At 44.9% G+C, this 13,180-nt stretch overlaps 1 protein-coding gene across 2 annotated transcripts in view; it reads left to right on the top strand.

Annotated features, from left to right (window-relative positions):
• The first annotated feature begins 956 nt into the window (after window positions 1–956).
• LOC309391059 (lymphocyte antigen 6E-like) overlaps window positions 957–13,180 on the top strand; it is a 15,524-nt gene continuing 3,300 nt past the window's right edge. Inside the window, exon 1 of one of the 2 annotated variants that reach the window (XM_081951117.1) lies at window positions 957–1,076. In XM_081951117.1, the coding sequence (XP_081807243.1) occupies window positions 1,025–1,076 (52 nt within the window). In that variant the 5' untranslated portion in view covers window positions 957–1,024. Of the gene's footprint in view, window positions 1,077–10,685; window positions 10,719–13,180 lie in introns of those variants that run through there. The other variant, XM_081951118.1, reaches the window with a different exon arrangement.

The following is a 13,180-nucleotide window of genomic DNA, read 5'->3' as shown; positions in this document are numbered from 1 at the left end:
GGTTTATTTTCCCCCCCTTGAAAGCACCGTTTTGCTTCTCATCCAAGAAACTTCTTCAGATCTTCTGGATGAGAAGCAAAAAAACGTTCTCAAGGAAAACTCCAAGAAAGTCCAACTGTCTTTGGGGGAAGCACTTTTGGCAGCCCTGGGGTGTCAGCCCCAGCCCCCTGCCTCTCACTAGTCAAGGTGTGTCTCTGTGTGTGTGGTGTGTGTGTGGTGGGGTCCAATTTTGGTCGTGGGGGGCCAAACTGGGTGGATAAGGGACCACTAATGTAGAGTGGAAGAACTGGGGTGGGAGGATGGAAAGGCTGGGGTTAGGAGGCACGACCCCTTGCTCTGCCTCTCTCCCCACGCCAGAGGGTCAGCCCAGCCTCCTGCCTCCTGCTAAAACCCATGGGGCGGATAGGGGACCCCGACTGGAGAGTGGGAGAATTGGGGTGGGAGGGCAAAAAGACTGGGGTTAGGAGGTTAGGAGGCACGACCCCTTGCTCTGCCTCTCTCCCCACGCCAGAGGGTCAGCCCAGCCTCCTGCCTCCTGCTAAAACCCATGGGGCGGATAGGGGACCCCGACTGGAGAGTGGGAGAATTGGGGTGGGAGGGCAAAAAGACTGGGGTTAGGAGGTTAGGAGGCACGACCCCTTGCTCTGCCTCTCTCCCCACACCCGAGGGTCAGCCCAACCTTCTGCCTCCTACTAGCCAAAAGGGGGGGGGGGTGCCTCAAGTGGGCTCCCCAGGGCAAAATCCGTGGGGCGGATAGGGGACCCCGACTGGAGAGAAGCTGGGAGGGTGGGAAGATGGATTAGGAGGCGCGACCCCCGTCTCAGCCCTTCTCCCCACCCCCGCAGCCGGTTCTCCGGCGCAGGGATGAAGCAAGACGCCGCAGAGGCAGGTCTGCGGCCGTTCCCGCAGGGCAGGGCGAGGTGTCACCGGCTGCTCACTCCGCCCTCGAAGCGCGGTCCTTAAAACGCCGAGCGATGCTGGCGCCGCCGCCTCTCCTTCCTTCTCCTCCTCCGATCCGTTCAGCATGAAGCCGCTCTTCGCAGCGCTGCTGGCCGGCCTCCTCTGCACGCAGACAGGTAAGGCTTTCCCCCGGGGGAGGGGGGGGGAAGGGCCAAGGTTTGTGGCTGCGTCCTAGGAACCGCACCGTGATGCTGCAGTTCGTGTCGGGGGCAGATGGGAGGCGATCCCAGACGGGCGGGGGTCCTAAGGAGCCCGGGGCGCTGAAGCACCCCCGATTAAAGTGGGGTTCGAAGATCTGGGCGACCTGCAAATGCCAGGTTCGATTAAATGTTGGATTGTCAAAAAAAAGCCGTCCGGTTATTGCGCGTGCTTGCCGGGGTTTTATTTCTCAAACCGCAGTTGTTATTTTGGATGGGGGGATATTGAAAGAACAGGTTGTCAGAGTGGGAATCTAGTAAGTTGCAGATCATCTAGTCCATCTCCCTGCTCAAGCAAGAGACCCTATACCATTTCTGACAAAGGGCAGTCCAGTCTCTTCTTGAAAGCCTCCAGTGATGAAGCTCCCACAACTTCCGAAAGCAACTTCTGTCCCATTGGTTGATTGTTCTCACTGTCAGAAAATTTCTCCTTATTTCCAGGTTGAATCTCTCCTTGATTAGTTTCCATCCATTGCTTCTTGTTCTACCCTCAGGTGCTTTGGAGAATAGCTTCACCCCCTCCTCTCTGTGGCAGCCCCTGAGATATTGGAGCACTGCTATCATGTCTCCCCTAGTCCTTCTTTCTCTTAAGCTAGACATACCCAGTTCCTGCAACCCTTCTTCTTATGTTTTACCCTCCAGTCCCCTAATCATTTTGGTTGCTCTTCTTTGCATTCTTTCTAGGGTCTCAATATCCTTTACAGATTAACAGAGTTGGAAGGGAGCTTGTAGGTCATCTAGTCCAACCCCCACCCACCAAGCAGAGGACCCTACACCATTTCTGACCGATGGCAGATGTCTAGTCTCTTCTTGAAAGCCTCCAGTGATGAAGCTCCCACAACCTCTGAAAGCAACTTCTGTTCCATTGGTTGATTGCTCTCATGGTTAGGAAATTTCTCCTTATTTCCAGGTTGAATATCTCTTTGGTCAGTTTCCATCCATTATCCCTTGTCTGGCCTTCGGGGGCTTTGGAAAATAGTTTGACCCCCTCCTCTCTGTGGCAGCCCCTCAAATATTGGAAGACTGCTCTCCTGCCTCCCCTGCTCCTTCTCTTCCTTAGACCAGCCAGGCCCAGTTCCTGCAACCGTTCTTTATATGTTTTAGCCTCCAGTCCCCTAATCACCCCCGTTGCTCTTCTCTGCATTTTTTCTTTAAAAGACCTCTCTAAAGCTTTTTACAAATGGCTCTTTGGCATCCTGATTTAGCCTGGTTAAAGCCAACTATGGTTTCTTCAATGACCCCATTGTCCTGGTGCCAAGGACAGCCCGACCTCGAAACTAAATTGACCTACCAGACTGAAAGAGTTAAAATGCGCTTGGGCGGTTGAGGTCCATGATTAAACAAGCAACCGAGTGCATAAACCTGAACCAGTAAGGTTAGTTAGTGGGTCGGAGCATTGCACAATCTTGCATCAGTTAGGAAAACTACAGTAGGGTCACCGAGCAGGTGTGTTGTGCGAACTTGCTTTGGTTTCAGGAAGGAAGGAAAAACCGGTCTCCGTAGACACAGATTTGTAGAATGGAGGGGATCTCGGGCGGTCATCTAGTCCAACCCTCTTCATGCTTTGCAGACAAAAGAGTTTGCAAGATGCCCCTTTGGGAAGATGCTTTTTTTGTAGCCACTCGGTAGTGGTGGCAAGGGGAAGAATGCCCAACGTTTGTATTTTTATAGTTTTATTATTTTTAAAAAAATATTCTGAGCTGCCCCAGAGTTACTCTGCAGTAAAATGAATGGATGATAAATTTAATGGATGGATGGACAGATGGACAGAGACAAATACAGATACTCCTCGACTTACAACAGTTCACTTAAAGACTGTTCAAAGTTGCATTGGCCTTAATGACTGTTTTTCACACTTACAATCCTGGCAACAATCCCCACAGTCACAGGATCAAAAGTTTGACGCTTGGGAACTAACTCCCATTCATGACGGTCACAGTCTCCCTGGGGTCACAGGATCCCCTTTTGCGACTTTCTTGATAGAGAACGTAGAATAAGGCCTTAACATCAAACCTCAACTTTTTACTTTTGTACATAATTGTATCAACTATCCATTTCTATAGCAGCAAACTTTTTTTTTAAAAAAAGTTTTTATTAGATAAACATTAAAAACATTGGACATAGTGCGACATTTCTGGCATAAACGTTTCCATATAGTGATTAGACCTTAGAACGATTACATTTTATATCCATTACATATAGTAGTCAGTCAGATTACCTGTCCATTGATCCTTTCTTTTATATAATTAGTAATCATGCAAATACATATCCAGTTCCTACCTATCACACATTTTTAATACCATAGTTTCTAATTCATAGCTTGTCTGTGTTTTTTCTGTCCCAGCCTTTTCCCCTCATTTCTAACCATCCGGTACCATTTACATCTATAACAACGAACTTATTGAATCTGCAAAAACAAAATCAAACTTTCATTTTTTTTTCCCTCGCCCCAAGCACAAAGTCCAGAAGTGGTTTCCATGTAAAAACAAACCTGCTTGTATTTTCTTTTCCTTCAACAAAACCATCAATTTAACCATCTCTGCTAATCTCCACCCATCTTTACTTCCAAATATTTCCTGTAGCTATTTACGTGCAGGTGTTTGCATGCGAGGGCGAGCCAGATGGGTGGGACACAGCCTGACGGGTCAGCAGCTGGCATCCTGGGCCTCGAAGCCGCCCTCCTTGGAGACTCTCTATCATTTTGTCCTTAATTGCAGCAGGCCATCAAATAGGCTGGCAACAAAGAGCATCCCAGACAGGGTGGGGCACAGGACATCTGCCTTATTTTCCGCCCCTCCCTGTAAAAAGGGCTTAAGGGGTGGGTTGGAGGAATAGAGAGAAGTAGAGCAGCCCGCCATCCTGTGTCACCCTGAAGTCTGCACGACGCTTGAGTCAGCTTTCGGAAGTCACAAGACACTTCGTCAACCTCCCTTTGGGGGAAACGTCTTTCTGCTGACCTACCTCAATATTATTTTTTGCCAATTTCTCATCGTTGCCAGCTACCTTCCCGGGATTGGGTGTTGCCGTTCAGATGTGAAGAAAACTCTGGGCTAAAATTGCTCCTGCGTAAAGAGAAACTTTTCCAAGCTGGCACCCTCAATTGAGAGCCAGTATGGTCTAGGGGTGAAAGCAGGAGACTGTGAGTTCTAGTCCCACCTTAAGCATGAAAGCCAGATCCTGGGCGAAACACCAGGAGATTGTGAGTTCTAGTTCCACCTTAATTATAAAAGCTGACTGGATGACTTTTGGCCAATCACCAGGAGACAGTGAATTCTAGTCTTTTAGTCCCATTTTAGGCTGGAATGCCAGCTGGGTAATTTTGCCCCAATCACCAGGAGACTGTGAGTTCTAGTCCCGCCTTAAGCATGAATACCAGGTCTTGGGCCAAGCACCAGGAGATGGTGAGTTCTAGTCCCACCTTAGATACAAAAGCTGACTGGGTGACTTTGGGCCAATCACCAGGAGACAGTGAATTCTAGTCTTTTAGTCCCATTTTAGGCTGGAATGCCAGCTGGGTAATTTTGCCCCAATCACCAGGAGACTGTGAGTTCTAGTCCCGCCTTAAGCATGAATACCAGGTCTTGGGCCAAGCACCAGGAGATGGTGAGTTCTAGTCCCACCTTAGATACAAAAGCTGACTGGGTGACTTTGGGCCAATCACCAGGAGACAGTGAATTCTAGTCTTTTAGTCCCATTTTAGGCTGGAATGCCAGCTGGGTAATTTTGCCCCAATCACCAGAAGACTGTGAGTTCTAGTCCTGCCTTAAGCATGAATACCAGGTCTTGGGCCAAGCACCAGGAGATGGTGAGTTCTAGTCCCACCTTAGTTACAAAAGCTGACTGGGTGACTTTGGGCCAATCACCAGGAGACGGTGAGTTCTTGGTCTCACCTTAAGAATGAAAGCCGACTGGGTGACATTGGGCCAGTCCCTCTCTTTGAGCCCAACCCACCTCACAACTGTTGTTGTCGCTGTGGGGGAAAATAGGAGGAGGAAGGTGCGTTGGCTATGTTCAACCTCCTTGCGTTAGCTGCGAAAATAAAAAAGGCTGGGATACAAATAGTAAATTGTGCTTCCCAAAGGAAAACAACAACAACAACGCAGTTGCCATCTGGTCAAGTTAAAAAAAAAAATCACGGTGTGTTTCCTTTGACACAGCTGTCCAGATTGAAGGGCACAGCTGGCCATGTGTTGCTAGACCTGGTGGAGGCTGCTTGACCGGTGTCGCTGCAGCAGACCTATCAAGTATTGTGAGAAGGGATGTGTGTGTGTGTGTGTGTTTGTGCATGAGTCTGTGTGCAGGATTTGGGACAGCAGTCATACTGCAATCCTGAATCCTGGCAGACTCTTTGCAGTTGTTGCTGCAGTTGGCAGAGAAGAGCTGCAATCGTTGTGTGGTGCAGGGTGGGTTGTGGAAGTTGTGGGCATTCCATCACTGGAGGCTTTTGACAAGCGATTGGACAGTCATTTATCCAGAATGGGACACAGCAGGTGTCAACTCCTAAAGCTGTCATGGTGAGAAAAGGGGGGGGGGTGCGTATTGGAAGAAACATCCTCCTGGGTTCAGCTCCAAGTGGGGGGAAAAGACACTGGAAACATGGAGGCTCCTTGGAAAGATGGTTTTAATGGTGGACAGGACCACACGGTTTGAGTCCTGGACAGAAAAGGTGATCACGCTTCAATGTTGGTGGAGAAGGGAAGAGAAGGGCGGAAGAGAGCTGAGTCCCTGGTTTTATGCCCTCTCTGGCCTTTGATCTTGATCTTGTCTTCTGATTGGTTGTCAGACTCCCATGGGGCCATGCAGGGGCAACTCTCTAGGCTGCGTTTTGAATCCAGGTTTGGTTGAGTTCTCAGATGCCCTGTGGGGCATTGGGTAAAGGGCCAATATTATCATGCCTTAATCCCATCCCCCTGGAGCTGAAGGGGAGAACTCTTTATTATGTAAAGGGACTGGCAATGGGCACCTTAATGGCCCATTGACAAAGTGGGTGGAGGCAGGAAGCTACAAGGAGCTATTCTCTCTTCAAACACATTTCTTCCTTTTCACATCCAGGGAAATGTAATATTCCGCCTTTTCAATATTTCCTAGGATATTTCATTTTTCTGGGAGGGGGCTGGATGATAACTTTCCACAAGCGTTCCACGCATACCTTCGGCTAGAGGAGTTGGATCTCAGATTACTGCAGCAGGCTTGTGTGTGTGTGTGTGTGCACCTCATTGGGGGATGTGATTTATGACACAGACTGAGGGGGGTTGAGGGACAAGGGTAAACTTCAGCTATAATTCAATCAAAGCTCAGATCTGACTGCAAAAAGGTGCTCCTAATAAGTGACTCGTTTTGTTTTGAAACTCAGCTCGAGACTCATGAATCAATCAGGGCACTTTTAGGAAACCTTACAGCAGGGCAGTGGTGGGTTCCCAACTGGTTTACTACCAGTTTGCCCGTGCTCCAGCAGAAGCATCCAGGCGATCCCCTTTTGCGACCTCCTGACAAGCAGAGTCAATGGGGAAGCCAGATTCATTTAACGACCGGGGGACTAACCTAACCACCGCAACAATTCACTATGGGAAGAAAGGTCATTAAGTGGAGCAAAAATGACTTAACAACCGTCTCGCTTAGCAATGGAAATTCTTCGGCTCGGTTGTGGTCGTACGTCGAGGACTGCAAATACACGGTTCTGAAAGATTCTCCCCAAAGTAGTTATGATGAATAGCCTTCCACCCCCCTCTACCTTGTAAAAGCATCCCCCCACCCCCCGGTGATCATGTGACGGCATTTTGGGTGTGTGGCAACCAGCCAGCATTAAAAAAATGGAATAAAAACACACCACTAAGTGTAAAATAGCAAATGCATTTTAAAGACAGGGAAATGTAGTTTTTTTTTTTCCCAGACCACAGCCAAATGTCTTTCTCTACTCCTAGGTCTGGTGTGTGTGTGTGTGTGTGTGTGTGTGTAAATGAGAAGCAAAATCCTCACCTTTGCTACCTGCCTGGAGTTTTCCAGCACTGGGTAAACTGTAGCATCACCATTACAGATGGAATGGGGATTTAAGTAGGGATTTTGGAAAGACACTGCCAGCAATTACAACAGGCTGTTAGTAAGAGCAAACAACAAGAAGATGAAGTCATTGCAATCTGCACCACACCTTCAAGCAAACAAGCACAAGCACGAACACATAGGTTGTCCTGGGCATGTCCCTCCCAGCCAAATTGTTTTTCTTCCCAAAGGAACAGAGCAGACAGCCAAAATTGCTTGGGAGAAGTTTCTGGGAGTTAATTACAAGATGAGAAAGGGTTAGGTTTCCTTCTCTTCCTCCCCAGTTGTTGTTGTTGTTGTTGTTGTTGTTGTTGTTGTTGTTGTTGTTGTTGTTGTTGTTGTTCTCCTTCTCCTCCTCCTCCTTCTTTCTTCTTTCTTTCTTCTTCTTCTCCTCGTCCTCCTTCTCTTCCTTCTACCTTCTTTCTTCTTCTCCTCCTCCTTCCTCCTCCTCTTCCTTCTTCTCCTCCTTCCTCTTTCTTCTTTCTTCTTTTTTCTTCTCCTCCTCCTTCCTCTTTTCTCTTTCCTCTTTTCTCTTTCGTCTTCATCTCCTCCTCCTCCTGCTCCTGCTCTTCCTGCTCCTCCTTTCTCTTTCTTCTTCATCTTCTCCTCCTCCTGCTGCTCCTACTCTTCCTGCTCCTGCTCCTCCTCCTCCTTCTTCTTCTGCACAGACCCCACCCACCCCACAGTCTGTTTCTGTTGCTTACCTCTGGGAGAAAGTTTTGTGAGATATTAAAAGCCCAATTTTTATGCTCACAATTCAAAAGACAAGTCTGGTTCACAATTCAAAAGTTTTTATTGCAAAGAAATTGAAAAAGTGGTTGCAAGCGTGGCCTCCCAGACTTTTCCCAATGGCTTGAGTACAAGGAGCGCAAGGATAGACTTCAAATAACACAATGCATACCTTTCTAACCATTACGTGTGACGCCTAAGAAGAACCCCTCCCCATTTCCAAAATCATTCTTTGAGGTTAATTTGCATTTTCAAGAGGACAACATGACTTTTGCTGCAGACCCATTTATCTTACGTGTGCCACTTGGTTATTTCTTTCTAGGCAGCAAATATTATCATCTCACCAACTGGTGTCCTTGTCTGTATTTAAATAGTGAAGGAATTTTAGCAAGTCATCCTGCATTGACTTTACTGCTTTGTACTTACAAGAAAACCAGCGCCCAAGAGTCTAACACCTTCGTGTTACATTTTACCCTTTATATGAAAGAGTAACTTATTATTTATTTATTTCCTTCAGTTCTGAAGTATCTCAGGCAGGATTCCCAGATTCTGCAACAGCTTTGTCCCCTGGGGCCTATCTGTCTGGTAAACTCACCAGATTTGTTTTTCTTGCTATGTACATGCATACATCCAGAGTAGACTGCATTGTTTCTCTGCGTCATATAATACATGTGGGCGTGACTATAGGCATAATTTTGTATTTATTTATTTGTTTAGTCATGTTTATGTAGTGTATATTGGAAGTGGTGACCTTTTGAGAGCTGCATGCAACGCCATTTCATTTTAAGGTGTGCTGAGTAGTGTACATTTAAAGTGACAATAGAGTTGGTCTAAGTCAAAGTCTTCTCCTTCTCCTCCACATCCTCCTCTTCCTCTTTCTTTTTCTTCTCCTTCCTCCTCCACAAACCCCATTCCCTTCTAGCACTGATGATGTTACCCAGTTGGGTTATGAAACATCTGCAAGGAAAAAAACAAGCTCAGAGAGCACCAAGGACCCCACAGTCATCCCCCTCTTTCTCCTCCGCCCTCCCCCTCTTCCTCCCCCTCCTCTTCCTCCTCCTCCTCTTCCTTCTCCTCTCCCTGCTCTTCCTCCTCCGCCGCCTCCTTTTTCTTCCTCGCCCTCCCCTTTCCCTTCTTCCTATTCTCCTTCCTCCTCCACAAACCCCACTTCCTTCTAGCATGGATGTTCCCTCATTGGATCATGAAACATCTGCAAGGAGAAAAGCCAGGTTCAGAGAGCACCAAGGACCCCCACAGTCCTCCCGCTCCCTCTCCTCCTTTTCTTCCTCCTCTTCCTTCTCCTCCTCCCCTTCCCCCTTTTCCTCTTTCTCTTCACCACACTATAAAAAAGATGTGGAGAGTCTAGAAAGAGTGCAGAGAAGAGCAACCAAGGGGATTAGGTGACTGGAGGCTGAAACATACGATGAATGGTTGTAGGAACTTCTCCTCCTCCCCTTCCCCCTTTTCCTCTTTCTCTTCCCCCTCCTCTTCCTCCTCCTCTTCTTCCTCCTCCCTCACTCCGTCCTCTTCCTCTTCTTCCTCCCCTTCCACCCCCTCCTCTTTCTCCTCCCCCTCCTCTTCCTCCCCCTCCTCCTCTCCCATCATTTGCCCAGTTGCATTTCCACCCAGGCCTTCTCCACTCCCTTGGACTTCCAACCAAGGCGTCCTTCTGCCCATCCAACTCCCCAGTTGTCTTCAAATCTAGCGAGGGAACTCTTCTAGACCAGCCCGGGGGGGTCTTCAACATGGAAGGTACAAAACTGGAATGGTTGGGATGGCCTCACTCCTAGCGCTGAGCAAAGTACACCGGTTGGAAAACTATCTCGCTCTACATCTTTGCTAAGGGTTCATTTCAAAAAGAAGTCAGCAGCCGAACACGTCCACAAATACCAGCAGACAAGATCTAAATGAAAGATGAAAAGTTTTTGGTTTTGTAGGGCACGTACGCATTCAACCACAAACCCCAATACTGGGAATGTATTAGTGTTTGCATTCAAACCACAAGCCACCTCCAACAATGCTAAGGAATCTGGAGAAAGCCAGTGTTCCAAATAGATAGATCCACCCTAGATGATAGGCTCAAGATGGGTATGTCTAGTTTAATGAAAAGAACGACTAAGGGAGACATGATAGCAGTGTTCCAATATCTCAGGGGTTGCCACAAAGAAGAGGGAGTCAAACTATTCTCCAAGGTACCAGAGGGTAGAACAAGAAGCAATGGGTGGAAACTAATCAAGGAGAGAAGAAACTTAGAACTGAGGAGAAATTTCCTGACAGTTAGAACAATTAATCAATGGAACAGAAGTTGCCTCCAGAAGTTGTGAATGCCCCAACACTGGAAGTCTTTAAGAAGATGTTGGATAGCCATTTGTCTGGAACGGTGTAGGGTTTCCTGCCTAGGCAGGGGGTTGGACTAGAAGACCTCCAAGGTCCCTTCCAACTCTGCTATTGTATTGTATTGAAAAGGTTCCAGAGCTGTAAAACAATCTGACCTGTAGGGGTTTGTTTGAACTTTGTGAAAGGGGTGAACAGAATTCAGAGACATTCTTGAGGGGTGAATGTGACAGTTTTTTGGGACAAGGAGGAACAAGGAGAGGTGGGAATGATGGCTCTTTAAATGTCAAGTCCTCTTTCTGAAAGTCTGTTGTCTCTCTAAATTCTGGTATTTGAGAGGTTGCCACAAATGATTTTCCAAAGCACCCGAAGGCCAGACAAGGAACAATGGATGGAAACAGAACTAGGAGTGATTCAACCTGGAAATAAGGAGACATTTTCTGACAGTGAGAGCAGAATGGTGTAAGGTCTCCTGCTTTTTTTTTTTTTTGGGGGGGGGGGGGTTGGACTAGATGACCTACAAGGTCCCTTCCAATTCTGTTAATCTGTAAAGGATATTGAGACTCTAGAAAGAGTGCAGAGAAGAGCAACTAAGTTGTGGGAGCTTCATCACTGGAGGTTTTCAAGAAGAGACTGGACTGTCATTTGTTAGAAATGGTTTAGGGCAGTGATGGCGAACCTTTTTTGGCTCGCGTGCCACAAGTGGGGGGAGCGCAGGGGGGTCGAGTGCGGGCATGCCACACCCATAATGCAACGCGCGACCCCCCAATGCGCATGCGCACACAACGCGTGACCCCCCCCCATTTTTACATGCTTTTTTCGCCCTCCCCAGGCTCCAGGGGCTTGGAGGGTCGTTTTAAGTGCTCCGAAGGCATCAGGGAAGCCTCGGACGGTCCCTGAAGCCTTCGGAACGCTTAAACCACCCTCTGAGCAACCCGGAAGTCACTTCCGGTTTGCTCGGAAGGTGGTTTTAAGCGTTCCGAAGGCTTCAGGGACGGTCCCTGAAGCCTCCGGGGAGGGCGGGGGAGGCTCTTTTCGCCCTCCCCAGGCTCCTATAAAGCCTCTGGAGCCTGGGGAAGGCGAAAAATAGCTTTTAATATATATATATTTATATTTAATATTTATTTATATATATTTATATTTAATATTTATATTTAATATATAAATATATTTAATATTTATATAGGTGAACTAAGCTGGCCAGCGCGCGCATGTGTGCTGGCCAGCTGAAAGGGCAGCGCCTCGCGTGCCCTGACAAATGGCTCCGCGTGCCACTTGTGGCACGCGCGCCATAGGTTTGCCATCACTGGTGTAGGGTCTCCCCCTTGAGTGGGGGGGATGGACTAGATGACCTACAAGGTCCCTTCCAACTCTGTTCATATGTAATCTGTAAAAAGTATTTATCACAGTTCATTTAATGACTGTTTGAAGTTACAAGAGCCCTAAAAAAAGTGACTTGGGATCTTTTTTTATTTTATTTTATTTTATTTGGGTAATTTAATTTTATTCATTTATTTAGGGGTTTTTAAACATTGTGATTTTAATTGTTTTTATTCATCAGCCCATCTCCTCCTTGTACACGTCTTGGTATACGTCTTTGTTATATGTATGTCTTGTCTAGATATGTATTTTATATGTTTTATTGTACGCCGCCCCGAGTCCTTCGGGAGAGGGTGCGGCTAAGAAATAAATATTTATTATTATTTATTATTATTATTTAACAACCCTTCCAACGCCCCCCCTCCCCCCCGCCAGGGTCCCTCGACCACTGACCCACATTTAGGACGATTCCCAGGGTCATGTGATTCCCCTTCTGTGTCCTTCTGACAAGTCTCTGGGGGAACATTTAACCACCGAGTTATTCACTTAATGACTGTCGTTTACTTCATGAAGGTGGTGGCAAGAAAGGTTGCTGAATGGGGCATGACTCGCTTAACAAATGTCTCACTTAGCAATGGAGGTTTTGGGCTCAGTTGCTGTCATAGGTCAAGCGCTACCTGCATTCCGTTTTGTTTTGTTTTGTTTTGTTTTGTTTTGTTTTGTTTTGTTTTGTTTTGTTTTGTTTTGTTTTGTTTTGTTTTGTTTTGTTTTGCTTTGCTTTGCTTTGCTTTGCTTTGCTTTGGTTTTTGTTTTGTTTTGTTTTGTTTTGTTTTGTTTATTTATTTTTATTTGTTATATTTTTATTTCTTTTCATTTTTATTTTATTTTATTTTATTTTTTATTTTATTTTTTTATTTTATTTTTTATTATTTTATTATTTTATTGTTTTATTGTTTTATTATTTTATTATTTTATTATTTTATTATTTTATTATTTTATTTTTTATTTTTTATTTATATTTTTATTTATTTTATTTTAGTTATTTTATTTTATTTTATTTTATTTTATTATTTTATTTTATTTATCATTTATCATTTATCATTTATCATTTATCATTTATCATTTATCATTTATCATTTATCATTTTATTTATTATTTATTTTATTTATTATTATTTCATTTCATATTTTATTTTATTTTATTATTATTTTATTTTATTATTTTATTATTTTATTATTTTATTATTTTATTATTTTATTTTATTATTTTATTATTTTATTATTTTATTATTTTATTATTTTATTATTTTATTATATTATTTTATTTTATTTTTTATTTATATTTTTATTTCTTTTATTTCTTTTTTATTTCTTTTCTTTTCTTTTATTATTTTTATTTCATTTCATATTTTATTTATTTTATTTATTATTTATTATTTTATTTTATTTTATTGTATGTATGTATGTCTATGTGTTTTTATACATCTTCTATGTTTTATATGCTCCATTGTACGCCGCCCCGAGTCCTACTTGGAAAGGGAGCGGCTAATAAATTCAAATTATTATTATTATTATTATTATTATTATTATTATTATTATTATTAT

Source organism: Natrix helvetica (genome assembly GCF_964273705.1).
Source record: "Natrix helvetica genome assembly, chromosome: 4".
Classification (NCBI taxonomy): Eukaryota; Metazoa; Chordata; class Lepidosauria; order Squamata; family Natricidae; genus Natrix; species Natrix helvetica.
This window is presented reverse-complemented; position numbering and strand designations above follow the sequence as displayed.